Source organism: Vanrija pseudolonga, chromosome 2, assembly GCF_020906515.1.
Source record: "Vanrija pseudolonga chromosome 2, complete sequence".
Lineage (NCBI taxonomy): Eukaryota > Fungi > Basidiomycota > Tremellomycetes > Trichosporonales > Trichosporonaceae > Vanrija > Vanrija pseudolonga.
Window position 1 is genome coordinate 3,858,160 of NC_085850.1, and position 26,761 is coordinate 3,884,920.

The 26,761-nt window shown below is 58.7% G+C and overlaps 11 protein-coding genes across 13 annotated transcripts; 5 read left to right on the plus strand and 6 right to left on the minus strand.

The window, feature by feature from the left end:
* Nucleotides 1–203: 203 nt before the first annotated feature.
* smd2 (Small nuclear ribonucleoprotein Sm D2) lies at nucleotides 204–771 on the plus strand (the record flags this gene model as incomplete). The annotated part of the gene is made up of 5 exons (XM_062769763.1): nucleotides 204–208; nucleotides 268–481; nucleotides 545–606; nucleotides 660–694; nucleotides 752–771. The coding sequence occupies 5 exons, from the start codon at nucleotides 204–206 to the stop codon at nucleotides 769–771; spliced, it is 336 nt and encodes a 111-aa protein (XP_062625747.1).
* Nucleotides 772–1,096: 325 nt separating this feature from the next.
* ssb3 (Replication factor A protein 3) lies at nucleotides 1,097–1,628 on the minus strand (the record flags this gene model as incomplete). The annotated part of the gene is made up of 3 exons (XM_062769764.1): nucleotides 1,097–1,264; nucleotides 1,388–1,503; nucleotides 1,601–1,628. 3 exons carry the CDS (start codon nucleotides 1,626–1,628, stop codon nucleotides 1,097–1,099), a joined length of 312 nt encoding a protein of 103 aa, XP_062625748.1.
* A 271-nt stretch (nucleotides 1,629–1,899) lies between these two features.
* Nucleotides 1,900–2,993, plus strand: SPBC215.06c (UPF0743 protein). Its single transcript, XM_062769765.1, has 3 exons — nucleotides 1,900–1,943; nucleotides 1,992–2,074; nucleotides 2,140–2,993. The coding sequence occupies exons 1-3, from the start codon at nucleotides 1,930–1,932 to the stop codon at nucleotides 2,979–2,981; spliced, it is 939 nt and encodes a 312-aa protein (XP_062625749.1). The 5' UTR covers nucleotides 1,900–1,929; the 3' UTR covers nucleotides 2,982–2,993.
* mcs4_0 (Response regulator mcs4) lies at nucleotides 2,989–6,968 on the minus strand. The gene is made up of 6 exons (XM_062769766.1): nucleotides 6,608–6,968; nucleotides 5,795–6,565; nucleotides 3,903–5,757; nucleotides 3,739–3,863; nucleotides 3,398–3,697; nucleotides 2,989–3,348 (listed from the first exon to the last, which is right to left on the minus strand). Exons 1-6 carry the CDS (start codon nucleotides 6,821–6,823, stop codon nucleotides 3,064–3,066), a joined length of 3,552 nt encoding a protein of 1,183 aa, XP_062625750.1. The 5' UTR covers nucleotides 6,824–6,968; the 3' UTR covers nucleotides 2,989–3,063.
* Nucleotides 6,969–7,234: 266 nt separating this feature from the next.
* On the minus strand, nucleotides 7,235–8,708 carry MAPK_1 (Mitogen-activated protein kinase; the record flags this gene model as incomplete). Of its 2 annotated transcripts, XM_062769767.1 has the most annotated exons (8): nucleotides 7,235–7,434; nucleotides 7,478–7,665; nucleotides 7,704–7,842; nucleotides 7,880–8,017; nucleotides 8,055–8,186; nucleotides 8,236–8,290; nucleotides 8,339–8,532; nucleotides 8,585–8,708. In XM_062769767.1, 8 exons carry the CDS (start codon nucleotides 8,706–8,708, stop codon nucleotides 7,235–7,237), a joined length of 1,170 nt encoding a protein of 389 aa, XP_062625751.1. The 2 variants fall into 2 exon arrangements, with proteins under 2 accessions (XP_062625751.1, XP_062625752.1); XM_062769768.1 differs by having other exon boundaries at nucleotides 8,236–8,532.
* Nucleotides 8,709–10,339: 1,631 nt separating this feature from the next.
* SPAC56E4.03_1 (Aromatic amino acid aminotransferase) lies at nucleotides 10,340–12,607 on the plus strand. Of its 2 annotated transcripts, XM_062769769.1 has the most exons (4): nucleotides 10,450–10,533; nucleotides 10,589–10,897; nucleotides 10,949–11,501; nucleotides 11,542–12,607. In XM_062769769.1, the coding sequence occupies exons 2-4, from the start codon at nucleotides 10,720–10,722 to the stop codon at nucleotides 12,551–12,553; spliced, it is 1,743 nt and encodes a 580-aa protein (XP_062625753.1). In that variant the 5' UTR covers nucleotides 10,450–10,533; nucleotides 10,589–10,719; the 3' UTR covers nucleotides 12,554–12,607. The 2 variants fall into 2 exon arrangements, with proteins under 2 accessions (XP_062625753.1, XP_062625754.1); XM_062769770.1 differs by having other exon boundaries at nucleotides 10,450–10,897.
* On the minus strand, nucleotides 12,599–13,503 carry paiA_0 (Spermidine/spermine N(1)-acetyltransferase). Its single transcript, XM_062769771.1, has 2 exons — nucleotides 13,359–13,503; nucleotides 12,599–13,307 (listed from the first exon to the last, which is right to left on the minus strand). Exons 1-2 carry the CDS (start codon nucleotides 13,363–13,365, stop codon nucleotides 12,664–12,666), a joined length of 651 nt encoding a protein of 216 aa, XP_062625755.1. The 5' UTR covers nucleotides 13,366–13,503; the 3' UTR covers nucleotides 12,599–12,663.
* Nucleotides 13,504–13,696: 193 nt separating this feature from the next.
* nop14 (putative nucleolar complex protein 14) lies at nucleotides 13,697–16,553 on the minus strand (the record flags this gene model as incomplete). The annotated part of the gene is made up of 3 exons (XM_062769772.1): nucleotides 16,240–16,553; nucleotides 15,816–16,202; nucleotides 13,697–15,778 (listed from the first exon to the last, which is right to left on the minus strand). Exons 1-3 carry the CDS (start codon nucleotides 16,510–16,512, stop codon nucleotides 13,697–13,699), a joined length of 2,742 nt encoding a protein of 913 aa, XP_062625756.1. The 5' UTR covers nucleotides 16,513–16,553.
* Nucleotides 16,554–16,751: 198 nt separating this feature from the next.
* pik3c3 (Phosphatidylinositol 3-kinase catalytic subunit type 3) lies at nucleotides 16,752–19,889 on the plus strand. Its single transcript, XM_062769773.1, has 12 exons — nucleotides 16,752–16,876; nucleotides 16,934–17,020; nucleotides 17,060–17,161; nucleotides 17,199–17,342; nucleotides 17,379–17,589; nucleotides 17,632–17,952; nucleotides 17,989–18,273; nucleotides 18,312–18,581; nucleotides 18,616–19,243; nucleotides 19,285–19,619; nucleotides 19,657–19,769; nucleotides 19,812–19,889. The coding sequence occupies exons 1-12, from the start codon at nucleotides 16,797–16,799 to the stop codon at nucleotides 19,831–19,833; spliced, it is 2,598 nt and encodes an 865-aa protein (XP_062625757.1). The 5' UTR covers nucleotides 16,752–16,796; the 3' UTR covers nucleotides 19,834–19,889.
* A 1,344-nt stretch (nucleotides 19,890–21,233) lies between these two features.
* aurR2 (Aurofusarin cluster transcription factor aurR2) lies at nucleotides 21,234–23,650 on the plus strand (the record flags this gene model as incomplete). Its single annotated transcript, XM_062769774.1, has 7 exons — nucleotides 21,234–21,624; nucleotides 21,736–22,042; nucleotides 22,080–22,474; nucleotides 22,516–22,634; nucleotides 22,676–23,426; nucleotides 23,463–23,526; nucleotides 23,566–23,650. 7 exons carry the CDS (start codon nucleotides 21,234–21,236, stop codon nucleotides 23,648–23,650), a joined length of 2,112 nt encoding a protein of 703 aa, XP_062625758.1.
* An 89-nt stretch (nucleotides 23,651–23,739) lies between these two features.
* Nucleotides 23,740–26,488, minus strand: bglI_0 (putative beta-glucosidase I; the record flags this gene model as incomplete). Its single annotated transcript, XM_062769775.1, has 3 exons — nucleotides 23,740–25,097; nucleotides 25,151–26,182; nucleotides 26,221–26,488. 3 exons carry the CDS (start codon nucleotides 26,486–26,488, stop codon nucleotides 23,740–23,742), a joined length of 2,658 nt encoding a protein of 885 aa, XP_062625759.1.
* Between the last annotated feature and the right edge of the window lie 273 nt (nucleotides 26,489–26,761).

Genomic DNA, 26,761 nt, shown 5'->3' on the forward strand with positions numbered 1-26,761 from the left:
GACTGATCTCGACGGACTCACCCGGCACGAGGTCAACTGAAATCAGCCAGACTCTGAGGGCGCCACTCGATCCAAACCCCGAATTACCGATTATCTCTCTGGTTGTTACTGAAGTCGGTCGTTATTCAACTTCAAGTCATTTGTTGATAGCTTGCTCCAACCTCCATCCATCCAGTGCTCGAGTGCAATCGTCGCCACTCACAATGAGGTGAGTAGCCATGGGCCGCGGGACTCTTGGAGTGCGAATCAGTGACTGACGCCCAACAGCCAGTACCAGTCCGTCCCAAAATCCGAGCTCGACGAGTCTCAAGTCCGCGAGCTTGAGGAGTGGGAGATCTCCCAAGGCCCTCTCTCGGTCCTGCAGCAGGCCGTCCGCAACCAGAGCCAGGTTCTCATCTCCTTGCGAAACAACAAGAAGCTCCTGGCCCGCGTCAAGGCGTTTGACCGCCATGCCAACATGGTTCTGGAGAATGTGAAGGAGGTGGGTTGTTTGTTGTTCATATTCAACAACCCATGTCCTCAATTGCTGACCTCGACTTCTTAGATGTGGGTCGAGACGCCGAAGGGCAAGAATGCCAAGCCCGTGAGCAAGGACCGCTTCATCTCGTGAGTGTCGGCAATCGTTTGCTGGTTGTGCGCGAGATGCTGACGTTGTGAAGGAAGATGTTCCTCCGCGGTGACTCGGTTATTCTGGGTAAGTTGTTGGCTTGTTGCTGGGGCTTTCTTGGTTGTGCGTGTTCTGACACTCCAGTTCTGCGCAACGCGGCATAAAAGTGTAGGATGGTCAAGATAGATGGGCGGCGACCCGATACCCCGCGCCAATGGTCGCTCGCAGATGCAATCCAGCTGTATTCTTCTAGTGCAGTCCGCTGGCTGCTCACCGCTACCGCCCTGGAACTGTGATCACGGGCGCCAAGAGGACCGGTTGATGTCTGGAAACTTGCACGAAGAGCGGGTGGCAACTAGCCGCTACACGCTCAGGCCACACACTATGTCGTGCGATCGATCGTCGCTCCTGTCCAGTCTCTTCTTGCATGGCTGTCTACTAACACACTGTTGTACATCGGATACCAGTCTTGGAGATGGTGGTTCAAGTTTACGCAAGGACACCGCTGCCCTTTGACGAGTGAGAGTACTCGACAACGGCGTTGACGGCGTTCATGTCGAGACTGTTGCCAAGGTTGATGCTGGTGAGGGCACGGATGGAGAGGTCTTCCTTGACGTTGCCAATGATCTCGACATAGGTGCCTTCAATGTGCATGTCCTGTAGACGTTAGTGGGGCTGATGGCAAGGGAAGGATGCGTTGTCACATACACGCGAGAGGAGGACACCGATCTGAATGAAGTGTGTCAACAACTAGCCGTTACATTGTTTGAGAGCACTTACCTCGCCGCCATCGCTGGCCTCGACAGTCGCGGTGTCGCCCACGAGATTGAGAACCTTGGCTGTGAGGCGAACGACCTGACCGCGGTGCTCGCTCAGGTGCTTGGAGTTGACGCGAGCTGTTCGTGTCAGCGTGTGCATGGCCACCAGGGACGCCAATCGAAGTGCGCGCTCCCCGAGGTAGAGGACGATGATCCTGTGACGCGATGCGCTCACCTTCTGGACCCAGCCTTGATGAGGACATGATGGAATTGGTGAGTGGGTGTTGTTGAGAAGAGGCAACTGTTGATGAGTGAGGAAGGTTGACAAGTAGTGTCTGCAAGTCCAGTCATCTCGACGACGCGCACAAGCACGACGCGTTCACCGCACAAAGATACACACGCGATATGAGGGATTTTGATCCCGCGGCCTGGCCACTCACCCAGATGCGGCACGTGACTTCCAAAAAGTCTGCATCTCGGCACCTCCAGAGGCTCCAGAGGTGGAGAGAGCTGCTCAGTACCTTTGTGTGTGAACCACTTACACACCTTCAACAGCCAGTAAACATGGTCTCCTTTCAGTGAGCCGGTCGACGGTAGAGTGAGGCTCGCTGTGCTAATGCCCCCAGGTGTGACGGATGTGCCGACACGGTCAAGAAGCCGCAGCTCGACAAGCACCGGCAGCGTTGCTGGGCGTCGTTCACCTGTCTTGGTGAGTTACTTGGTACACTGGGGTGCACTGGACGCTGGTTTGGCAGTTACTAACACGGGCATCAGACTGCTCGACCACATTCCAGAACCAGGAGTACAAATCGCACACTTCGTGCATCAGCGAGGCCGAGAAGTACCAGGGAGCTCTCTACAAGGGACCCCGCAAGGGCCAGCAGCAGCAACAGCCGAGCAACAACAACTCGGCCAAGGCCACTCCGGCGACTTCCTACACCAACACTCCGGCCGACTCGCCAGCGCCATCAGAGTCGGGTGCCAGCGGCATTCACCCTTCGCGCCTGAACCAGATGCAGAGCGCCGAGCCCCGCGGCTCGTTCTCGCCACGGGGGCGTGGAGCCTTTGCCCAGCGCGGCCGGGGAGGCTTTGGCGCTGGACGAGGGGGCTACGTCAAGGTCTCGATTACTGGCGAGAATAGGGCGGTCCCCGAGAGCGGCATGAGACAGTGGGGCTCGGCCCCAGCTTCGGACAACGAGTCAACACCCGCTCCCGCGCCTGCCTCGAGCGGTGAGCCCGAGAAGAAGAAGAAGCGGAAGGGCGGTGACAAGGGCGGAACCGGCTCAAAAGCCAACTCCAAGTCGAAGCCCGCTGTGCGCGCTCCAGTGGAGGAGCCTCAGGCTGCTGAGCCTTCGGCCAAGAAGCGCAAGTTTGAGGATGGCGAGGCGTCGACTGCCGCCAGCGCTTCGTCCACACCAGCACCACCATCGGACAAGACGCTCAAGAGGTTGAAGAAGCACATGTCCAAGCTCGAGTCCTCGTCGGCCGAGGGCATTTCATTGTCACAGTGGCTGGAGCAGGTCGCTCAAGGCAAGGAGAAGACTGTGGACCAGTCGGACGTCCTGGCAGGTCTCAAGGTCGCCTTCACTGGCGGCAAGTGGCAACTTACAGTGTAACAAGTAGCATGCATATACTTCTGATTCCATGATTCCTAGAAGGTACAAAGGGGTATTTGCTATTGCACTTCACGTCTAGAAACTATTCAACTGGCAGTGCCGGTAAAGGCTTCTCGGTCAATTGTTTATGATTGACCTTGTCCTCTGGGTCCTCTTTAACCGCCGCTGGCGGTGAGGGTGCCGGAGGTGCTGCAACCGGTGGTGTTCCGGTGGGGGAGGGTCGACCCTTGGACCTGTCGATTCGCAAGCGGCTAGCAACCGCTCGTGCGTTTGCTTGCGGCCCAATTTGGAAGGCCAGCTTGGTCTCTGCTGGGTCTCGCACGTCGGAGCCCTTCCACCGACGCCATCCGTCAAAGTCGATGAGGGCCTGAAAGCAAGTCAGCACGAACGATTACAGACACACATCCCGAACCTACCTGCATGCAGCCCCACTCGATCGTCTTCCTCTCCAACCACTTTAGTGACACGGGCTTCGTCAAGAAATCATTGCAGCCCGCTGCAAGAGCCGCCACTCGGTCGGTTTGGAGAGAGGATGCGGTCAGGGCGACAATGATGACCGCCGAACGGAAAGGCGATAGAGGTGCTGTGTCGATTGCAGACTTGGCATGATCGCTGACTGGTGTACTCGGGAAGACGCCAATATTCTGACCTCTCTCGAGTTTTCGGATCTCTTTGGTGGCTTCAATACCGTCCATGACAGGTAGTTGAATGTCCATCTGGTGGGATGATCAGCCAGGTGTCCACTTGGGCCACGCACCAAAATTAGATGGAATCCGCCAGTCTTCCACTTCTCGACAGCCTCCACGCCATCCTTCGCGGTTTGGTGCTTTATCTTCTTCTTTCGGAAGAACATGCTCAGAATATTCTGGTTGATGGGGTTGTCTGATAGTCAGCAATGTAGGAGCATCACCCAAGACTCACCCTCAACGATGAGGACGTTAATAGGAGGCACCACGACGTCCGACTTGGCGCCACGTGTGAGGGAACGTGTGAGGGACTTCTTCTCACTGATGTCTGGCAACGGCTTGCCGTTGTGTTGAGCCGAGCCGTCACCAGCGTGGCGCTTGGTGATAGTCGATGACCGGCCTCGCCCTCGAGCGACGATGGGTTTGGCATCTGGAGCGGCAGGCAAAGTCTTGCGGCGAGATTGAGAGATTTGCGCTCGCCCGGCCTCCAACCCTGCCGAGTCGTCTGTTGCGGTTGAAATGGCGGACGCACGACGGCTTGGAGCCGGAGAGCTAGTCGGTGATGTTGCAGCAGTGCCACCATCTGTCTCCGCGGAGTGCCTTCGGTTGCTACCCTTGCGACGTAAACCTTCAGGGTGTTGAGCTGATCCACCACTGGCAGGTGGTTCGAAGAACATGCCAAACGGCCGCCCATCGGGACTCTGCATCACCACTCCCGAGGCACCAGAGGATTTACCGTTTGTTGCACGCGAGAAGTACTCGGCCGCTGGTGTGGTCTCAATGTCGCCCAGTGGAGTCGACAATGGAATCTTGAGGGCATCTCCGCGTGGCGTCACGCCCATGGGCGGTGGGAGCTCGGCCAGAGGCGTCCGTGATGACCTAGGGGTTGGCGCCTGAACATCAAGGCCGTTTACCCCATCGAAGAATCCGGTCTGCGTTGGCCCCAGAGCAGGTCGGCTGCCGGTAGTTACTATCGGGGAACGAGGGCTCGTGGCGATTGGCGAGAATGCGGGATCAACCAAGGGTTGCCGCACCGCAGTAAATAGTGCGGTAAGAAAGCGCCGTGGGCCGACGGGTTTGGGTACCACGATCACCTCGATATGGTTGGCGACATCTGAGCTGGCGAGGAGGTCGCGAACTTGCCGATACTTCTCCAGGCCGGTGAAGTGAATCACAGTGGGCATCGTCGCTTGTCGAATTCCATGGGTAGATTTGCCGCTTCGGGTCAAGTTTGGCCGTTTCAACGATCGTTGGCGATTCAAAGGTGGTGCTTCCAGTTTCAAGCGTCCTAGCTCCCTTCGAAGCACCCCGATATCGCTGTCAATGAGGATAAACCGCGGGGCCGCCACAGGCTGGGAGGTAGGGAGAATGTCCGCCTCCAATGGAATGAGGGAAACATCAATTCCCCAGGCTCTAAGATAGCCTGTGAGGTGTCGCGCGAAAATGCTCGAATGGCTGGCGTGAAGATGAACCCCACGGCCCCGCAAGGTCTCTGCGAAGTCGGACAGCTCCCCTAAAGTGGGCTCTCGAGGGAGGCGAATATCCGAGTAAGGCTGTCGACTTGCCTCTTCCTCTTGTGACAATTCTACGGGTTCCAATATTGGCCGGCCAGGTGGCAGGACGGTTGACAGCTCATAGGCGTGTCGTGCGAGCCCGAAGGTGGTGGGGGAAGTCGGTGCAGCGTTCGTTTTGAGTGAAGCGCTAGCCTGTCTCAGCAATCGCGTGGATAGGACTGTGTCGAACTTTGGCGTTGCGGCCTCCTTCTGTTCCACCAATCTGGTGAATGGGTTCAACTCCGCCCTAGGGGTTGCAGCATTGGAGTCGATGGTTTGAGATATGTTGTGGACAATCTCGAAAGTGCACAACGTCGGCTCGTCCGCCGATCCAGCGGGAGGTGATGGCAATATCCTGCTTGGTGATGATGGATGGCCGCCACCACCACCACCAAGGCTTTGGGGACGCCGCTGACCCTCCCAATCTAAGACTGGTAGCGAGTCGCGTCTGGAGGTCGCCGGTGACTGTGGGTACACGTGGAGACCAAGCTCAATAGTATCTCCTTTGTTGGCAACGAGGAGGATCTGTCGGAGAACCTGCGGGTTAGTCGATTGGCTGAAGGCAAACACATACGTGAGAGAGGGCGAAACCTAGAGCTTCCCGGTCTCCATTGACGCTGAAGTGCTTGATCCCAACATCGCCGTGAAAGAGAACGAGCTCGACCTCTGATTGAGCGGCCTCTCCACCGAGCTGATCGGCCACATTTTGAACGAGCTCCCCAACATCGAAGTCCTCAATAACCGAGGCAGGACTGCCTTGGCCATCCACCATTGTCCCCAGATTTGCCGACAAGTAATTGAGGCCGCGCATTGAAGAGAGCAGAGCGGAAACCGATGTAACCGGTACTTGGATGGCGCAGCCCGAGTACTGTTCTTTGGCGTTATCCAGAAGATGAGGTGGAGACACGTTCAGAATAGTCTGAATGGCGGTCTGCAGCGAATCGACCAATTCCACCGACACTGAGTGCACTGGATCGACTCTCATACCAGCCGGTGGGCGAGGTTCCAGTGGTTGCCGCAGTAGCCCTGTACGGCTAGGTAATGGAGACGACACTGCTCGATTGAATGTCCCTCGTTCGGCACTCGAGGACTGTCCAGACGTTGAGGGAGGCTGCTCACTGACACCCCGGGGGAGGACGATGACGGGAGCGGACGCCGTCATTGCGGCAACGGTCGCAAAGTCATTGTCGTCTCCGGAGGAGCTGGAACTAGACTGCGCTCCGAAAGGATCTTCTGAGAACGACCTGGTTCGTTCAAACGGATCTGGCCTACTGATGGGGTGGCCTGCCGGTGGCCAAGCAAAACCCTGGTGGCCCGATAACGATGATGATGAGGAGGAGGAGAGCTGCCCATCAGCCCATGGCCTTGAATCACCATGAACACTCACGGGAAGTGTGGTGTCAGTGTGACCGTCGCCGGCGGTACGAAATCTGTCCGTGGAGCAATCCTTTGGGGACAGTTCAAAAGCTGATGGATCCATGGAGTGACTGATGGGTGATTCTGCCCAACTTGGCGGGACGGTGATGATGGCCGATGGTTGGGAAGCCGGTACTTTGCCCGGCCCCGATGTATCCGTGTCTACCTTGAGTGGTGGTTGTGACATGACGGAGAGGGGCAGTATCTGTCGTGTCGGTAGACTAGACGTCGCGATGCGCGACGGGTGAAGGCCACATGCAGGACCGTGTGGAGGTGAGTGAGTGGGTGCGAGTGTTGTACAACAAGGCTTGGGGTAGAGTGAGAGAATGAGAGTGAGACATGCCGCACACCTTAGTTTGACACTGACTGGTCGAGGTGGGTGGTGGTGGGGTGGTGGGTGGATGGGTGGATGTCGTCAGGGACAATGCAAGACCTGGCTGGCTGGCTGCCCGCCCTGGCTAATTGATTCGGAATCAAAAACGACAAGGGCCATTTACTTAGCCGTGCAGAGGTGAAGGGGGTCATCAAGGCATTAACATCACAAGGCATACTGGACAGACAATCTGCAACCTCTCCACCTCCCTTCTCGTCCTCGTCCCTACTGCGCGTGGAATGACATGATCTCCTCGTACAGGAGCCTCTTGAGTTCGTCTCGAGTAATATCGTCCTTCATCAAATCAAAGTCGAAGAAGTCAGAGTCGAGGGGTGGTGCTGTCGGCTCGTCCTCCGGGTCGTGGTACGCCTCCAGGTATGGGTGCTCGAGGCACTGCTCAACCGTGTAGCGTTTACGGGGGTCGACTGCGATGGTCAACACACAAGCATAGGTGATCTTGGCTCTTACACGTCAACGTCTTGGCAAGGAAGTCAATCGCGAGAGGCTTCGACTTTGGATAGAGCGACTCAAACGAACGCCTCTTCCGGAAGGGCATGTTGCGGATGTAGTCCTTGGAGCGTCGAGACGTGATGGCATAGAACTCGTCCATCGTAGGGGTTCCGAGGACATCCAAAATCAAGGACAGCTGGTGATGACTGGGGTTAGCAGAGCCTCCTGCGAGGATGAGCCTCACTAGTCCTTGCCGGGAAACAGCGGCTTTCCACTCAGCATCTCGGCCAGGATACAGCCAATAGACCAGATATCGATGGCCTTGGAGTACATTCTGAATGACAGCATGACTTCGGGTGCACGGTACCATCGTGTGGCGACATCTGACAGTCAGTGGTAACAACCACCCACTGTACCCACATTCAGTCATGAAGCCGTTCTCCTTGCCACCGTTGGGAAACGCCGTTTGAGTGCTCCGAGCCAGTCCAAAGTCGCAGACCTTGAGGTCGCAGTTGGCATTAAGGAGGAGGTTTGAGGGCTTGAGGTCCCGGTGAATAACTAGCCGTTAGCTTCTTGCCTGATGACCCAGTCCTACTTTCGGCAGAGTGGAGGGCCTTAATGGCGCGGCACGTCTGGTAGATGAAGTACTGGCAATGATCGTCACTGAGGTCCTGAGTGCGAATCACGCGGTGAAGGTCCGTCTCCAGCAGCTCCTGGACAAGATAGACTGGCCCGTCAGCAGCCTGCCAGCACCCATAGTCTCTCGTCCCACTCACCCTCCTTGAAACTTTCGAACGACGACGGCTTGATGATATCCAGAATCGTAATGATCTGGAACATCAGTGTGCTACCCTGCCGCAACCACTGGGACAGACTCACATTCTCGCTGACACCCTGGTCTGCAAAGTACTTTAGGAGCTTGAGTTCACGGAGCGTTCGTAGTGCAAACATGGAATGGTCGAACGGAGCAATCTTCTTGATGGCGACCTTTGTGTTTGAAGGGCGGTGGATGGCCGACACGACGACGCCATACGCACCCTCACCGATTACATCGACAATGAGGTAGGTGCTGCCTTGGGGACGAGGTGAGCACTCGCCAAGCACTGGGCGCCTTGTGAAACGTACCAACGTTGAAGCGAACCTTTCGTGGAGCCTGGGCATTGGAGCCTCTTGTGAGCTTCTCTTGAACGGCGGCCATGGCACTTGATGTTGCTGCTCGCTGTGGTTCAGAGCGACGAACGGTGGACATGATGAGTAAACTGAAAGAGCATTAGGATCAAAGTTGTGTTGCGGCCCGGTCGGTGGGAGAGGGAGCGGCGGCGAGCAGGCGGGCGGGCGAACGAGCGAGTGAGCGAGTGAGTGAGGTCGAGAAGCGGGCGTAGTCGTCGAACGGGCCGCCGCTTGGAGAGAAGGGAATGGGCGAGGACCGTGACCAGCTCGGTGGGCGGGTGGAAGTGGGGGGTGGGGCATGGCGGGCGGGCGCGAGGAGGCGAGGCGAGGCGAGGCGCGGTCGCGCACGCGCACACACACGCACACAACAAGGATTATCAAAAGTTGGGTGCGAACAAGGATCCATCAGCACACTGTCCACAACCCAAAGCCAGCTCAAAGCTGGATGGGCTTGGACACGCTCTCCTTGTACGTCACGTCACCGTCGCGTCCCCGACGTGTCGTCCGAGGAGGCGTGCTTCGGCTGCTCCTGCCCCGCGCAAAGCCTTTGACACGAGCACCGCCAAAGGAAGATCGGCGTTGACCGTCGTCTTAAGTCTTGTGGTTCGGCCACGAGGCTGCGAGGCCGGCGTGCGCGCGGCGTGCACGACGTGCGACACGGCACAAAGGAGCCAGTGTCTGACGAGGCGTATGGTGACTCGGCCTCATGGCTGGCAGGCTGGCTGGTGCTAGCTAGTCGATACCCAACTCGCCTGGACTGCAAGTGGAAAGAAGCGTGCGTCGAGTGCACGGTGTTCCAGACGTGCACTCTGTCCTTTGTGCCGCTTTCGTTCATGCCGGGCATTGTCAGTCTGTCATAAAAGGCCCGAGGCGGTCAGTGAGGCAGGGTTGAAGACGCAGGAAAGGAGAGAGCGAGGGCAGTGGCGTATCTCGAGTCACCCTTGGTGCATGTCGCTGGGTAGTATTGTACCCAGGCGTGGCCGTGGCTGCGAGCCCTGGCATGGCGCCGGCAAGAGGCGCGACGAGGCGTGGTGGGGCAGGGTGACTGTAACGCGTTCAAAGGGCACCCAAACGGACGACTAGGACCAGTGCCGCGAGGTTGGGTTCTGAGGGAGGACAAAGCAGCAAATGAAATGACAAGGACGAGTTGAGTTGAAGGTCAATGAATACTGCTGCCAAGACGGGCAGGCGGTACGACATCAAACGCAAAGAGCACCCACATTGTTTGCCCTAGAGTCTTGTTCCATCCGCTAGGCATCACCTCACTTCACCTCAACTCGAAACCAGCCCCTCTGCACTTTGTACCTCGCCAATGCCAACGTGCCCAAGTCTATCTTGCCTTCCATTACTGTGCTCTCGCACAGTCACGTCCTTTCTCGTCAACAAGAGCGAACATTGTCCGGGACGCGTTGGAGTGGTGTATGTTTGTATCACGTGATCATTCGGGTCGGCCGGCTCGGTTGGCTCAACTTCGGGATGCAACCGCCGCCGCCTGATGGCAGAGACTTGGGTTGGCCACTCACTCACTGCCCCTCGAGGACCTTGGCTACCCTCGCTCGAATCCTGAACCTTGGCTACCCTCGCTCGAATCCTGACACATCCCCTGCGGCTACACGTTTGTAGTATGATAGAGAGGCGTGAGGATACAGAGAACCGGAGCCCAGCGTGCAGTTGAGTCAGTACGCAGCGCTTGCTTGCCTACGCGCGCAGCTTTGTGTTGCCCATTTCCTTCATCACGGGTGCAATGTCGGCATTTTGGCTCCAAAGCTCGTAACGAATCGTCTCCATGATGACAACATTGGCATTGGCACCTCATGTGTCCCCCACCCTCCATCCCCTTCGGGCTCTGGCCGTGAATGCTGCTCTCTTCCCGCCCTTGCAGCAGACCTGATTCTTATCAATCCGTGCGTAACCTCGGACTTTGGCACGCAGGGAGACAATGACTCAGCGCACATAAAGCCCAGCGCGCTGCCTGACCGACCCTGCCCATCGAAGAGGCGGCTCTTGCAAAACACCGAGCTCTCATCCAACAAGGTTATCATCTGTCACCACTGCACTTCGCCCTCTGAACATTCGTCTTGATTTCCACAATGGACGGAGCATACGCACTGTCCCCCGCCAACGGCCACGATGAGGCGGTAGTCACCCTCCCGAAGGCCAAGGACTTGAGCCACCACCTCAACAGCCTTACCAAGCGCCGCGTCGCCAACAAGCTCAAGGAGATGTACCAATACTCCGGGGTGCCAGGCATGGTATCGCTCGCCGGCGGTTCGTATCCTCTCCTCGCCATGTCAGGCCACTTGAACTAACAGCCTACAGGTATCCCCTCCCCCGCCTACTTCCCATTCGAGAGCTTGTCGGCGGAAATCCTCCCCTACGACCATTTGCCACTTGACAACCCTCGCGTCCCAGCCAAGCCCAAGACTTCGCTGCTGTCATGGCTCTTCGGATCAAGCTCGGGCTCGAGCCAGGCTGCTCCCACGATCACTGTTCCCAAGTATGCCAAGAATCCCAAGGACCCGTACGCTGTCCAGCTCGCCACATCCCTCCAATACCAGCTGGCGACGGGGCCTCCTGCATTCCCCAAGTTCCTGCGCGAGTATGTGAAGACTGTCTACAAGCCGGGCTATGCCGACTGGGACGTTCTCCTCGATGACGGTGCGACGGACGGGTTCAACAAGGTCTGCAACCTCCTCGTGGAAGTCGGTGACACTATCCTCGTCGAGGAGTGGACGTACCCTGGAGCGGCAAACGCCTACCTCCCGTACGACACGACCATTGTCGGCGTCAAGATGGATGGCCAGGGTATCATCCCCGAGGAGCTGGAATCGCTCCTCTCCAACTGGGACGACTCGAAGGGCCGCTTCCCTAGGTGGGTGATAAGCAACTTCGCGCCACGCTGACGATTCTAGACTGCTGTACACCGTCCCCACGGGCCAGAACCCGACCGGTGCCACAATGCTCGGCGAGCGCAAACAGGCGATCTACGCCCTCGCGTCCAAGTTTGATCTGATCATTGTCGAGGACGAGCCCTACTTCACGCTGTACAGCGGTGCCTACACCCCGCGAGACGCCAAGCTCTCGCCAGTCGCCCAGTACCAGCGCGACCTGGAGAAGAAGGAGGGTAAGGAAGGCAACGAGGCGTTTATCAAGGCTCTCCCTCCCACGTACCTCCGGTATGACACCGAGGGTCGCGTCATTCGCCTCGACACCTTCTCCAAGACGTCAGCCCCGGGCTCGCGTCTGGGCTGGATCACGTCGAACCCCCTGTTCATTGAGCGCCTCACCCGCATCTCCGAGTCGAGCACCCAGGCGCCCAGTGGATTCGCAACCTCCCTTACGGTCACACTCCTCAACACCTGGGGTCTCGACGGCTACATTCGCTGGCTTCGTGGCCTCAAGGGCGCGTACACTGTGCGCCGCGACTGGCTCATCGACTCGCTGGCAGACGTGTTCCACCTCGAGTTTGAGGAGGACAACGTTCACAACCCCAACGTCTTGACTGTGGCTGGGATTGGACGTGGTGCCACTGCCTACGCTCGCCAGCTTCCCGGCAGCAGCCAGGCTCTCTGGGACGAGAAGCGCGGCACGTCTTCTCCTCACGGCAAGCCCCTCGTGTCGTTCGTGCCCCCGACCGCGGGCATGTTTGTCTGGCTCGCGGTCCACCTGAACCAGCACCCCGAGTACGAGTCCCTCGGACCCGACGCCACCAACATCCTGCTCAGGCGACTGTGGCTCAAGCTTGCCGACCACCTCGTCCTGTTTGCCCCAGGCTTCGTCTTTGCACCCGACGCCGCTCCTACAGACAACACTGGCGTAGGCTACTTCCGCCTCTCGTACTCGATCATCACGTACGAGGAGAGCCGGACCGCCATCAAGACGTTCGAGGAGGTCCTTGTCAAGTTCCTCCACGGCCGTAGCTAGGCTGGAGAAAACGTCAAGAGGTTGTATAAGTACAAGTAGATGCATTTGGGATCGTAAAGTTGTTGACCAGAGTCTCTAAGTGTGGGCCGCAGCCAGTGACGGGAAGTCCATTAGAGCTCCTTGCCGAGGATATGGTCCGTCTGCCGCTCCTCGCCGACAAAGAAGTCATGGCTACCAATCTGGGTGAACCCAATCTTCTTGTAGAAGCTTTTGGCGCGTTCGTTGCTCTCCCAGACTCCAAGCCAGACATACTTTGGTCCGAGCTCCTTGGCCTTGGCGAGCGTCGCGTCGATGAGTTTCTTGGCGATCCCTCGCCCATGGTACTGGTAGTCTGCGTAGATGCGCTGGAGCTCGATGCGCTCCGCAGCCGGGATGTGCTCGACACAGGTCTCGGTGGTGTCGGTGCGCAGCGCCGAGAACGCCGCGACGACCTCCTGTCCGCCCTCGGTGAAGGACGCGACGAGGAACGTGAGGTGGGGGTTACGCAACTCCTCCGCAATCTTGCCCTCGCTAAAGTACTCGTCGAGGTACGCCTGCATGTCGGCGTCGGAGCACGTCCCGACAAACGTCTGGAAGAAGGAGCGTGACCCGATCCCCGCGATCGCTGGCGCGTCGCCGACCGTAGCGGCGCGGATGAGCACGTCGCCTCCGCCCGGCGGTGTGGCGGCCCGTGACGACACCTCGGACGGGCCCAGGTTGCTCTGCGGAGCAGCTGTGGACCCGTTGGTGGCGTGTGGAGCTGTTGTTGTTGGGGCTGCGACATGCTCGTCAGTCGTGGTCGCCGAAAGCAGAGGTCACAACCCACCAGTCATGGTTTTCTGGAGTACAATACACCGGGGCGAGAGCTCAGCGTTCAGATCTTCAGTGTCCAAGATAAGGCAGTCAAGAAAACGTGACGGCTATGTCGGGTATTGATACTGGATGAGTGGATAGTTGATTCTAGAACAGAGTTGATAGCAACGCTCGTTTGTGAAGACACGGACTCTCCGTACCCGCCGGCTAAGTGGATAAGTAAATTGGACATCGGATGTCACCGAGCAGGCCGAGATTATCCAGCACCGACCTGGATCATCTCGACTCGTTTGGTACAATGCAACAAGACATGCATGACTAGACCAGTACATCCAGAGGAGATCCACGCGGCTATCCGCGGCGCCTCTTCTCTCGCTTCTTCTCCCGCTCCATCTCCTTCTCCTCGGCGCGCTCGATGTTGATGCTGCCCTCGGCCCGACGCATCTTGGCATTGTACTCGGCGTCCTTTTCGGCCTGCTCCTTGGCGCGTTCGCCAGCCAGGAAGCGGTTGTCCTTGCGAAGCTCGCGGATAGCACCCTTGCGCTCCTTCTTGTACTGGGCCTTGAGCTTGGACGACGCAGCTCGCTCCACGTCGGGGTCGTAGTGTTTGCCGGGGGCGAAGTCGTCCTCGAACTTGGGTGTGTACGATGCAATGGGGATCGGCTTGTGCGACTGCAGAGTGAGAGGCTGGCGAGCATCGACCGCAAAGCCGATCTGGCGACTGAGAGTCGAGCGCGTCTGGTCAAACAGGTGGCGAAGTTCGGGAGCAAGCTTGGACACCCGCGAGCCTTCCAGGACCGCAAGAAGGGGTCGGAACAGCTCAATGAAAGAGTCTGTCGACGAGTACATGTTGGCGAATGTCGACACCAGCTGAAGAGCAACGGAGAGCAGGTCTGCCTTGTTCTGCTCAACGTCCAACTCTGCCAGTGCTGAGAGCAGGTCAGTTGGCGATTTGTGTGCCACGCTCGTGATCATCTGAATGTCGGACACAACCTGGCTCGGGTATGCCGTGACGTCGGCGGCATCCTTTTTCCGCTTGGTGAGGGCAAGTATTGACGAGGCCACGAAGTCGATCACCTCGGGGACGAGGCGCTTGGACATCGACTCGTACTGCGAAATGACGGAGCAGAGGAATAGACCCGAGGCAACGTCGGCAATGCCACGAATTCGGCTTTGCGAGAGGTACTGGCCGATTAACAGGACAGCGGGCTGGACCACAGGATGCGAAAAGTCACTGGTCGACCATGTGACTCCAACGAGGCGGAGGATGACAAGCTCGGGGGCCGAGGGCAGAGTCTTGGAAGTGGGGTTGCTCGCCCCTCGTGCCAGACCACGCTGCAGGTTCTTCTGCATGATGGACAGCTTGGCGATGAAGTGCGAAGCAGCAGTGAGAGGGTTGAGCTTCACCAGCGCGGCGAGGTGAGGTCCCAGCGCAGAGATGATGGCGAATGGTGGTTCGTCCTGAGAGGCGAGCACCAGGATGTAGTCGAGAAGGACACCGAGGAAGTCTTGCAGCTTCTCCTTGTTTCCTTGTGCCAGGCTGGGATGGTGCAAAGCGCGAATACGCTGAACGACTGTGGGAAGGGCCGAGTCTGGCAGCTCCTGGACAATGTCGATGAAGTCCTCGACCGTCGAAGGGCAGGGGAAGGTGAACGGGATCTCGGTAGCCACAGCCTTGGCCTTGCCCTTGTTCTTGGGCTTTGGTGCCAATGGAGTGTCGTCCTCGTCCTCGTCCTCGTCGTCGTCCTCGTCGTTCAGGTCGTCCATGTCGGAAATCTGGTCCTCATCGTCCTCGTCCTCGTCCTCATCATCGTCCTCGTCGTCGTCCTCGTCGCCCTCATCCTCATCAGAGTCGACATCATCGCCATTGACGGATCCCATGTCCATGTCCTCAATTGCTTCCCTGGTCAGACCAGGGCCAAGTAGAGAGACACCTCCATCTTCGTCAACGTCGCCGACAAAGTCGTCATCCAGGTCGTCGGCATCGGGAGCACGCCCTGCTGAAGCCTTGCCCTTCTTGCTGGTTGGCTGGTCCTCGTCATCGGAGGCTTCGCCACGCATGCGGCGTTGCCTCTTCGCCTCCGCCTCCTCCAGGCGCTCCTTCTCTTCGACAGCCAGTTCATCCTCGGTCTTGGTGCGGTCCTTGGGCTTGGAACGCGCCTCGTAACCAAGAGTGCGAACGAGCTCGTCGTAGTCGCCGTCGGTTTGCTGATCGGGAATGGCGGCCGCAGTACGAGCTGGACCAGGGAGCTGAACTGCTGGGCGGACAGGAACCGATCCGCCGAGCAGAGCGCGAAGCTCATCCAACCCTTCGTCGAGCTCCTCACGCATATGCGAGTCCATCTCCTTCTGGTGCTGGCGCTCGAGCTTGTACTCCTTGCTCTTGGAGATGATCTCCGACATGACCTCGTGCTTGCTCTTCTTGCGTTCAGGCTGATACGTTAGTGAATCGTCCATGTCCTCGACCTACCATATCTTCGTCATCCTCGTTGTCCTCAAAGCCGCCAAAGTGGTCACGGTGGACCTGTCGGCGGGGAATGGCGCCCGTGTCCTCGTCGTCGTACTCGGCAAAGCCTTGAGCATCAAAGTCATCTCCTGGGAGATCGTCGACGTCCCGTCCACCGTGCGTGAGGCCGCCAAGAGCCCAACCATCGTCTCCGTCGGCGCCAAACGCGTCATCGTCGTCCTCGAGGTTGAAGGCGCCCTTCTTGCCTTGGCCCTTTTGACGTTCACGAGTGTAACGTTCGAGCATGCGGTCCTCCAAGGTGAGCGACGGGTCCGATTCTCCAAAACGACGGTCACGGAAAGTGCCACGGTGGTCACGGTTGTTGTGCTCGGGCAGCAGTGTCTTCCGTCGCTGCCGCGTTAGATGAGATGAGGATTCGTGAGCTCACCTGCTCCAAACCGGCTTGGCGAGTAGCCGTGGGACGACCAGTCACACCCTTGAGCTTCCTTCCACCGACATCGTGCTTCAACTTGGTTTCGCGCTCGTCGAACTTGTTGAATCGCGAGCGAATCTCGTCCAGCTTGGCCGACTTCTTGGCCCGGTCGACATCTTGAGATCCGCCCTTTTTGCCACCCTTCTTTGTCTTCTTGGAGACCGACTTGCGGTTGAGTCCTGCCGAGTTGAGCGCGTTCTTGAGCTGCGCCAGCTGGGAGGGGCCCATGGTGAGTAGATCGACTGGATAGGGTGTTACTTGACGATGCAAGCGGTCGCTGTTGTTACTAGCCAAGAGGTGGACTTCACAACCATCAACTTTTGAGATTAGACGTCATATTTTACACGTGTAATTAAATTGATACGGAGAGTAATGACGTCTCCGCTGTCGCCCACTCCAGTTGCGTCAGCGATCAAGTATGATTGCCATGACGACCGCCGTTTCAACAATAATCCATCAACTGCATTCAACATTTGACGACTTCGACAAGGGGACAAGTCCCAAGTCTAAACATGCAAGGCGAGCCCTCGAGGGACAAGGACCTCTCGTTTGCAAGGCTCAGCGACCTAAACTTGCACTTGACTTTCAAAGTGTAAGCTTCCCTTCCTTGCCTCCACCCTCGCAACACGCCACTGACACGGCTCTCCAGTGTCTCGCTAGAGGGCAAGATCCACAAGCGCAAGTATTCAACACTTCTAGAGAATGAAGAACTTCAGCGCTCAGGATTTGAGAGAGAGTAGGTCGAGGCACCTTGGAGTACCAAGCTTACGCTCAGTGGTTTGGCCGACCTCGTCGTCACTTGCCGGCTATGGGCGGAAGGACAGGCATTGACGCTTCCAACCCGCACTTCCTGGAAGGACTTCAGTCGGACTTATATGTGCGTATGGTATCGCTATTTCCGCTGACCCGTTCAGCTGGAATCAGAACATCATCCTGCCTATCACCTATTCCAGCCTCCTCCCCACTGCCCAGCTGGTGTTCAGCATTTGGGACGTCCAAGGCGCCGGCAAGCCCGTTGCTGTTGGAGGCACTACGATGAACTTGTTCAGTTCAGATAGGTAAGCAGAAGGCCAGAGGTAGGAGTTGACAAGCAGGACTCTGCGGCGTGGCCAGCAGAGGCTGTTCGTTCACCGTGACGTTGAAGGTGACCCTGGAGCCGAAACGACGACACCTAGCGAGGTTCACCTGGAGGAGGACGAGATGGGACGCTTGGAGCACTTGGTCAAGGAATACGAGCGAGGAGACGTCCCAAAGATTGATTGGCTCGACCGCCTCGCTTTCCGACAGATTGAACGAGCACATGCTGTACGTGACCCACCCACCCACACCACCGCTGACTCTCATTAGGCAGAAGCGAGCAAGTCGGACAACCTATACCTATACATTGATCTGCCGCGCTTCGACTTTCCTGTCGTCTACTCGGAGAAGGAAAGCCCAATTCCTTACCCCCCAGCCCCTGTGTCTCACCAACCTCAAGCGCACCCGCATACTCATCTGCTTCCTGCCGACTCGTTAGGTTCTGATAAGCACCTTTGGCGATTGTACGACCCAGATTCCTGGAGAGATAACCCGGTTGAGATCAAGCACCGCAAGCTCCTTCGTAGTCAAAGATTGGGCGATGAGGGGAGGGACCTCAAACCTGGACCGTCGGACCGCGACAGGCTCAACGTGAGTTGGTGTGGAGACAGCTTGTTGATGAAGCAGGAAATATTCAGCATGCCTCCAACAACAGAGCTCTCTTCCAATGACAAGGATCTGCTGTGGAAGTTCCGATTCTCCCTCTTCCGATCCCCGCGGTCGTTGACCAAGTTCCTCAAGTGCGTCACCTGGTCTGATCCAGTGGAAGCAACCCAGGCGACTGAGAAGCTCCTGCCCCTTTGGGGGCAAGAGGTTGGCATGGACGATGCCCTGGAACTCTTGGGTCCAGGATTCACGGATCGTCGGGTCCGCGCATTCGCCGTGCAAAGGCTGCAGCGGGCGGACGACGATGTAAGTCGACTTGAGACGACATTTGCTGACGGCCCAAGGAAATCCTGCTTTATCTGTTGCAGCTCGTTCAGGCTCTCAGGTTTGAGCAGGATCCCACCCGACCAGCCAAATCCCATCGCCGTCGGGATGCTGCCAGTCACGAAGAACAGGACAGCGGCCTGGCACAGTTTCTCATTGACCGGGCAGCCGCGAACCCCATCTTCGCCACCTACCTGCACTGGTACTTGACAATCGAATGTGACACACGGTCCACTGTGGGCAAGATGTACACCAAGGTGGCGTTTAGGTTCATGACCAAACTGCAAGAGGTACGTGGTTTTCGCTGCATTCCGCTAACATCAGACACCCGAGGGCATTGCCCAGCGGGACGTGCTGCGGCGGCAAGGTGAACTTATCGAATGCCTGTCGGGCCGCGCCACCGACATTCGATCTTCCAAGGACACACGGTCCAAGAAGATTGACAAGCTGCGGGCGTACATTGCGGATTCCAAGCACGGACTTAGCCCGATTCCAGCGCCGCTGCCACTACCACTGAATCCGCGAGTTACCGTAACCAACATTGTTCCAGACAAGTCATCCATCTTCAAGTCCAATCTCCTGCCATTGCTCCTATGGTTCGAGGACGACGATCGGCTGGATGATGAGACGGACAGTCCAAGCGGCCAGTACCCTGTCATTTTCAAGAATGGAGACGACTTGCGACAGGACCAACTGGTCATTCAGCTTTTCAACCTAATGGACCGGCTTCTTCGCAAGGAAAACCTCGATTTGCGGTTGAGCCCATACGCAGTGCTTGCTACATCGACCTCGGAGGGCATGATTCAATACGTACCTAGCAAGAGCCTTTCTGCTATCGTGGCGGAGTACAGCAATCTCCAAACATACCTGCGAGAGAGTCACGCAGATGTTGGTGCTCTCGGGTCGTATGGAATCGAGGCGGGCGTCATGGACACGTTCATCCGTAGCTGTGGTGAGTACCTCAGAAGTGCCTCGCAGTGCTAACAAGTGCAGCTGGGTATTCCGTGCTCACCTACGTTCTTGGTGTCGGCGATCGACACCTGGACAACCTCATGTTGTCACCGGATGGCCACTTCTTCCACGTCGACTTTGGATATATCCTTGGCCGGGACCCGAAGCCTTACCCACCACCCGTCAAAGTGTGCAAGGAAATGGTCGAGGCCATGGGAGGCGTGGCATCGGCTCACTATGCTCGTTTCCAAAGTTTCTGCTACACGGCCTTCAGCATTCTGCGCAAGAACTCGAACCTGATTCTGAATCTCATTGCGCTGATGGTTGATGCTGGTATCCAAGACATTCAGCTGGAGCCTGACAAGGCGGTATGGAAGGTACGCGTTGTTCGGTTGCGTCGGGCTAACCTTTCAGGTTCAAGAGAAGTTTATGCTTGATTTGAGCGAGGAAGATGCCATCAAGCAGTTTGAGGTACTGCTAAGCGAGACCTCGTATATCACTGTCGTTTTCGACCGAATCCACGACTGGTGAGTGCTGGCTGCAAAAGTCCAGGTGCTGACATTCTACAGGGCTCAGTATCTGAGGGACTAGAACTCGGCCCTACGTGTCATAGCGGTGATCATACCCCTGCATTAATATCATTGCGCCTGTTGTACAGTAGTTGATGGCAATGTGACAAGACGAGAACGGAGACGCCGTCATGATCCGCGTCGATCCGATCGGCAGTTGACGGGTGTAATGGACCGGTTGTAGTTGATAGCCGTTTAGCGGTGACTCGCATGAGTCGACGATAGTCTGCCGAGAGGGGACAACGAACGACGACTGGACACTGACTGGCGTCGTCTCCGTGAGAGATGGCATGGCAGGAGCTGGTTGGCTGGGCATGGCTTGCAGGCTTGCAGGCTTGATTGTGGGCTGCTGGGCGTGATGGGGGGGCTTGGGCGGCCGGTGGGCGGCGTGCGTCGTGCGTCCGTGCCACTGAGTGTCGTCCGCCGCCGCCGCCGTCTACGCCGAGGGGACCCTACTGCGCCATTGACGCCTCTTTGCTCTTTTTGTTCTCAGTGTGCAGCATGTCGTAGGTCTTTTGCCACTGCCCCCCCCCGCGCCGCCTTACGGTCGGCCTGTTGCCCTTCCCTTGCACAAGGATCCGCGCCGCTGCCCAGAGGCAGGTGAGCGGTAGGCAGCCGGCCACCTGCGCATAAAGGGTGGGGAGGGTTGGCTGCGAGTTGGCTTTCGGTGTTGAGAGTGGCTTGAGACACTCGAGAACAGGTTAGAGAGTCTAGGTGACGCATTTGGCATGAGACTGGCCGTGCAGGCTGGCAAGAGTCTGTGTGAATCGGGATGTGATTGCGGAAACTGGCTGCAAGAGTCCGAAGAGAGCACACTTGCAGGTAGCTGCACTTGCAGCTAGGCTTGTACCAAGGACGATGTCATGCACTTGCCGGGTTGCTGCGTGGCCCACAAGTCTTCTGGATCTCTGGAGGACTCTTGACGCGGTCAACAGAGGCCATGCAGTAGTGGGTGGGTGGCCCTGGGAAGGAATGCTGGGCATGTATCGGAGAGTTGGTTGCCAAGATCTATGCAATCGTTTGTCTAAGCTCGAGTGCCTGCCTGCTTGCTCTCCTTGATTGCTTTGCTGCCCACCCATCCATCCAGACTGACCTGGGTTCTGCATATTGTAAACCGACCGAACTGGACGACAAGTTGAATAGCCCGACGACAGGCCGACAGCCGCCGCCTCGTCCCTCGTTTCCCCACGCCCCGACCCCAAACCCACCTTGGACAAGCAAGGCGCTCGCCGCCGCCGCCGCCGCCGCCGCCGACAACTGACTGCAAGCAGCATTCCTCAACTCAACTCTCCTCTCGCTCGCTCGCATCCCTCCATCGCGCATCGCGCATCGCGCACCACCACCACCACCACCATCACCCCACAATCACTTAGCTCGGCCTCGATCACGCACCCCTCCCCCCGCCATTCCCACCTAAACGCAATGGGCGAGCCGCAATCCATTGACCCGCTGCAAGCATTGCATCAGTCAAACTCCTCGTCATTCTACCCCGCCTCGGCGGCCCCATCCCACACTCAACCGCCGGCACTGGATAGCTCGCCAACATCCATCTTCCCCCTCATCACGCCAAATTCAACAGACCCCCTTGCCACCGACCTGGCGACATCGTCGGCGCCCCCAAATGGCCTAGGCAAGCGCCGCAAGTCGTCGTCGGGCACCCAGCAGCAGCCGTCAACAAGACCGTCAGTCGCCCGCTCTTCCACAACCACCCAGACAGCGAGCCCAGACATGCCAATCGACGGCGACGACGAGCCAGAGTCGTCGACGGAGCGCAAGAAGCCAAGGGCCGCTGGTAATGCCCAGGTGCTGACCAGTAGGTGACGCAATCCTACCTTGAGCCTGTTGCTGATCGACTCTCAGGCTGTGAGGCGTGCCGCAAGGGCAAGTGAGTGCCAGCTGCGACCTGTTTCATTGCTGACTGTAGGCGTCGCTGCGAGCCATCCCCATTGGTGCCCCCCGACCATCCAGACGTTGCCAAGCTGCCGTGCGCGCGATGCCGACGGTTCGCCCTCGACTGCGTTCGCATGCGCGTGTCTCGGCGCAAAGGCCCCGCACCAGTGTAGGTGCAGCGCGACGGGCCTTGAGACTGACAAGAACAGAGACCTTAGTGCTATTTCGGACGCTGCTCACGGCTACAACCCCGGAACAGCAGAGAATGCCAGTGATCCTCCAAAGGGCCTACCTGCGTCCTCAACGGGCAGCAGTGGCCTCGAGTTCGACGTGGGCCAAGGGTAGGTTCTGCCAGTGACGGCAGGCGCTTACTCGCAGCGTTGCCATCCCATCACCATCGTTTCCCCTGCTCGCTGCGTCACCAAACGTGGGCAGCATGGGCACGGCCGTGCCGAACAGCTTGGACCAGGTCGTGTCGCCACCAGTGCTCGAGAATATCATCGGCCTCTTCTTCGACTATGTGTATCCTCTGACCCCTTGTCTCCACCGACCGACGTTCATCGCCGACCTCGCAGCTCGCCGCGATAAGACGGACCCAGTGTTCTTCGCCTTGACCCTTGTTGTCCTGGCATCTACACTTGTGCAGGTGCCTCGCATTCTCGTCAACCTCGACAAGCAGGAAGTCGAGGCCTTGGCTCGTCGGTGTGTGAGGGTAGCACGGGCAAAGACTGCCTACCTTTGGGAGGATCCAGTGCCTGTCCGGGCAGAGTTTGGTGCGTGATAAACTCTGGTGGACTTCGACTGATGTGCCCAGTTGTCATCTTCTATCTCGAGGGGATCGTCCACCTGCTGCTGGGCAACAACACGGCACATGTCATCGTGACAGCGCAGGCGAACCAATGCGCTCTGGCACTGCGACTGAACGAGGAATCTGTGCGTGCTTTCGCCGACTCGCTGTACTGACGACGCTACAGAGTTACGAAGGCCTGAACCCTATCGAGTCTGAGATTCGGCGACGAATCTACTGGTTGCTGTTCCAAGCCGACAAGAGTACAGCTTGCTTGCGTGCGCGCACCATCTGTTTGCGTTTAGAAGACGCACCAGGCCTGCGATTGCCGTCCGAAGTCGACGACGAACAGATCACTCCAACTGGAGTTCTGCCTCAGCCCAACGGTCGCACCCCGCTTATTGCAGGGTTCAACATTGTGACCAACCTCTTCCGCATCTTGAACGATGCCCTCCTTCTTCAGCGGCGCAAGTCTCTGCCTTCAGTGGACAGCATCTTGGCGGACCTTCAAAACGTCAACGAGTTGAGAGAGCGTGTGATTAACGCGACTGTCGAGGTCGCGAGCCCGCTAAGGATTCGTTCTGCCTACGATTCGCGAGCGGCCAGCCCAGCGAAGGGATGGGAGGCCAATCTCCAGGCCAGATTCCTGGACTTCTTCTCCGGTGCAACCGACAACGACCACATCAACAGCTTCATGGTCATGCAGGGCAACATCCTCGTGACGCAGCAAGTGGTGCGATTAGTGCTCTTGCAGACGCGCGAATCGCTTCTGCGCCAACTTGCGGCCCTCACGCACATGCCCCTCCAGAGTGTCGGCGGTCTCGCGGGTGTCCAGAACAACGAAGTCGCCGAGGATATTGCCTGCGACCTGCTGGATGGCCTGAACAGTCTCCCAGAGGAGTGTGTCGCGACAAACGGACCGTCTCTTGTGCAAAAAGGTAGGAGCGGGGTGGTGGACTGCAGCTGATGATCAGTCCGCTTCGTTGCCATTCAGCTTATGGAGGGCTCGACGTCGACGTCACCTCAAGCGGTGCGAGCGTGAGTATCTTGATGCTTACTTTGCTGACGGTCCTACAGTCAAACCCTTCTTATGCAGTTCCTCTCGGTCCTGAGTGTGATCGAGGGCATGTACACCTTTGGCCGAGACGTCTCTGCCGAGTAAAATACCACCATTCCTTCTTGGTAATCTTGTGTTGTTTGTTAGTGACCAAACACTCCCTCCTCTGGTGTCTATGCATCATAGTTTACAATTTACAGACCGGACCACTCGTGGCGGCCGCGGACATCAAACTTGTGAACGAGCTGTTCTGCTGACAGGGCATCGTCGCTAACAAACACCTTCCACTTGCCGTTCTCAATGGACCAGCTGTGGAGCAAGTCGTCCCAGTGGGCGAGCTCGCGGCGAGTCACCTTGACCACGACGCGCTCAGATGTCCCTGGTGCAAGAATGCCAGTGGTCGCGATACCCGCGAGGTGTCGCACGGGGTGGGCGAGATTGGAGACGGGCGACGAGAGGTACACCTGGACGCTGTGCGACCCTGCCACATCGCCAGTGTTGGTGACGGCGACCGAGTACTCGACCGTCGTCTCGTCTGTACGCGAGACCTCAACGCCCGAGTAGCCAAAGGTCGAGTACGACAAGCCGTGACCGAAGGGGAACAGGGGCGTGAGCTTGCGCTCAAGGAACCACTTGTACCCGACTGCCAGGTCCTCCGAGTACAGGACCTTGCCGTTGGCCGAACGGAAGTTGCCGTGGGCGGCAATGTCCTCCTCCCGCACGGGGAAGGTGATGGGCAGCCTGGCCGAGGGGTTGACGTTGCCGAAGAGCACGTCGGCGAGGGCGAGGCCGGACGCGTTGCCGCCGTACCACGCCTGCACGACGGCGGCGACGTCGTCGACCCACGGCATGGAGACGGCGCTGCCGCTCTGCACAGCGACGACGGTGCGCGGGTTGGCGGCGGCGACGCGGGCCACGAGCTCGTTCGTGCGCTGCGGGAGCACGAGCGACGCGCGGTCGTAGCTCTCACTCTCCCAATCCGGGCTAAGACCAACAGCGACGACGACGGCGTCGACGTCCTTGGCGAGCGCGACGGCCGCCTCGATCGCCGCGTCCTTGTCCACGACGGGGAAGCCGCCGATCCGCAGGCCAAAGTTGCAGATCTGGCCCACGTCCGGTGCGTCCTTCATCACGCCGGGGATGTTGGAGAACTCGGCGCGGATGGAGTACTCCTTGCCCGCGACGACGTCGAGCCGTCCAAATTCCTCGGATGTGCCGTGCCCGAAGAACGTCTCGCCGGGGGTCTGGAGCACGTCCCAGTTGTCGACGACGAGCTGGCCGTCGACGTACAGCTTGGCCCGGCCGCAGACGGCCAGGCTGAACTCGTACGCGCCGGTGATGGGCGCCGTCCACGTGCCCGACATGACCGCGAACCAGTTCTTGCCCTGCAGGCTGTCTGGCACGCCGTCGTTGAGCAGCACGTGCGACGCCTCGCGGCGATAGTGGTGGACCACGGGCGCTCCGGGCGCGAGGGTGGTGTACAGGCGCATGTCGGCGCCGGCGACGCCGTCGTCACGGACAATGCCGTCCAGGTAAGGGAGCATCTTGTGCGCTGGGGTAGGGGTTAGTCGTTGTGAGAGCCCCGGGGCGGGTGTAGCCACTTACACGACGTGCCGAGCGAGTACTCGACCGAGACGCCCTCGGGAGCCACTTGCTTGATGCCCTCGAGGACAGTGACAACGTAGCTGCAGTTGAGCTGGGCCGATCCGCCTCCAAAGCACGTCTTGTCGAGCGCGCGGGGGCCGATAACAGCGACGCGCTTGACGTTGGTGAGTGGGAGCGCCTTGTTCTCGTTCTTGAGCAAGACGTTGGACTTGGCGCCCAGCTCGCGCAGGAAGACGCGGTCCTCGGGTCGGTCGTTGGTCACCTCAATGTCGTCGCCGTACACCGTCTCGGGGGACATGCGGGCCGTCCGCTGCGCCCAGACGAGCACGTTGCGGACGCACGCGTCGATATCCCGCTCCGAGATCTTGCGCGCGGCCAGCAGGTGCTCAACGAGGTACGGCGTGCGCCACTTGGCCGTGCCGGGCATCTGGGGGGTTATGTCAGCGGGTGCCGGGTGCCACTTGCGCAAGATACCCACCTCGAGATCCTGGCCAGCCTTGATGGCCGTGTCGACAGAGTACGTGCCAAACCAGTCGCTCATGACGAGACCGTCCCAGCCCCACTGCTTGCGGAGGACGCCGTCGAGCAGTTCCTTGCTCTCGCTCACGTGCTCGCCGTTGACGCGGTTGTAGCTCGACATGATGGCGAGGGGGTTCGAGTCGGCAACAGCAATCTGGAAGGGGCGGAGGTAGACCTCGCGCAAGGCGCGCTCCGAGACCTCGGAGCTGACGGCCGTGCGCTCGTGCTCAATGTCGTTGGCGACATAGTGCTTGAGCACGGCCGACACGCCGTTCTCCTGCAGGCCGTTGATGTAGGCCGTCGCGAGGATGCCGCTGAGGATCGGGTCCTCGGTGAAGCTCTCAAACGAGCGGCCGCCGAGCGGCGAGCGCTGGATGTTGATGGTGGGGGCGAGGAGGGCGACGGCGCCACGGTCCTTGGCCTCACGCGCCAGCAGGCTTCCGGCGGCGTGGACGAGGTCGGTGTTGAACGTCGCAGCGAGGGCAGTCTCACAGGGAAGGGCGATGCCGGCGGCTGAGCTGGGTCAGGAGCCACAACTCGGTCCAACTCACTCTGCTCGGCGAACGAGGCGCCGCGGGCACCATTAGGCCCATCGCTCATCTTGACTCCGGGGATGTTGAGCCTCGGCACCGGCACCGTGTGCCACCAGTCGGCACCGGCCAGCATTGTGATCTTCTCCGTGCGCGTCAGCTGCGCGAGCAGCGCGTCGACGTCGGCGTCGAGGAACGAGCGGTCGCCAGTGTGCCATGGGCTCGGGGAGACCTTGCTCAGCGAAGGCGACGAGAGGGGTGGTGAGGGGGGCAGGGCGGCGGCCGTCATTGTCGCGGCGATGACAGGATGGGGGATATGGGTGGGGGAGGGGGGGGGGGGGGGGGAGGGGGCTTGCTCCCCGCCGTATTCTATCTATCTACCCATCCAAGGTTGCGATGCCGAGCAATGTGAGCTGTGAGCGAGGTAGTCAGGAGGCAGGCCAGGCAGGCGCACTCGCACTCCGCAACTACGCACCGCCGCTCGCTGCAGTAGACGTAGAGAGGGAGGCGAGTCAGGCAGCCGTTGTCAGCTCGCCGCCCGCTCTCCCTGTCGTGGGTCGGG

What these genes read in the sequence shown, in the direction of transcription:
- SPBC215.06c (XM_062769765.1), top strand. An exon ending in GGCGTCGTTCACCTGTCTTG is followed by an intron (nt 2,075 to 2,139) that starts GTGAGTTACTTG and finishes CACGGGCATCAG; the next exon opens with ACTGCTCGACCACATTCCAG.
- mcs4_0 (XM_062769766.1), bottom strand. Translation starts at nt 6,823, where the DNA reads ATGTCACAACCACCACTCAAGGTAGACACGGATACATCGGGGCCGGGC. An exon ending in ACACTGACACCACACTTCCC is followed by an intron (nt 6,566 to 6,607) that starts GTGAGTGTTCAT and finishes GCTGATGGGCAG; the next exon opens with CTCTCCTCCTCCTCATCATC. An exon ending in TAACGTCCTCATCGTTGAGG is followed by an intron (nt 3,864 to 3,902) that starts GTGAGTCTTGGG and finishes GCTGACTATCAG; the next exon opens with ACAACCCCATCAACCAGAAT.
- SPAC56E4.03_1 (XM_062769770.1), top strand. Translation starts at nt 10,720, where the DNA reads ATGGACGGAGCATACGCACTGTCCCCCGCCAACGGCCACGATGAGGCG. An exon ending in CATGGTATCGCTCGCCGGCG is followed by an intron (nt 10,898 to 10,948) that starts GTTCGTATCCTC and finishes AACAGCCTACAG; the next exon opens with GTATCCCCTCCCCCGCCTAC. An exon ending in TCGAAGGGCCGCTTCCCTAG is followed by an intron (nt 11,502 to 11,541) that starts GTGGGTGATAAG and finishes TGACGATTCTAG; the next exon opens with ACTGCTGTACACCGTCCCCA.
- pik3c3 (XM_062769773.1), top strand. Translation starts at nt 16,797, where the DNA reads ATGCAAGGCGAGCCCTCGAGGGACAAGGACCTCTCGTTTGCAAGGCTC. An exon ending in TTGCACTTGACTTTCAAAGT is followed by an intron (nt 16,877 to 16,933) that starts GTAAGCTTCCCT and finishes ACGGCTCTCCAG; the next exon opens with TGTCTCGCTAGAGGGCAAGA. An exon ending in CTGACAAGGCGGTATGGAAG is followed by an intron (nt 19,620 to 19,656) that starts GTACGCGTTGTT and finishes CTAACCTTTCAG; the next exon opens with GTTCAAGAGAAGTTTATGCT.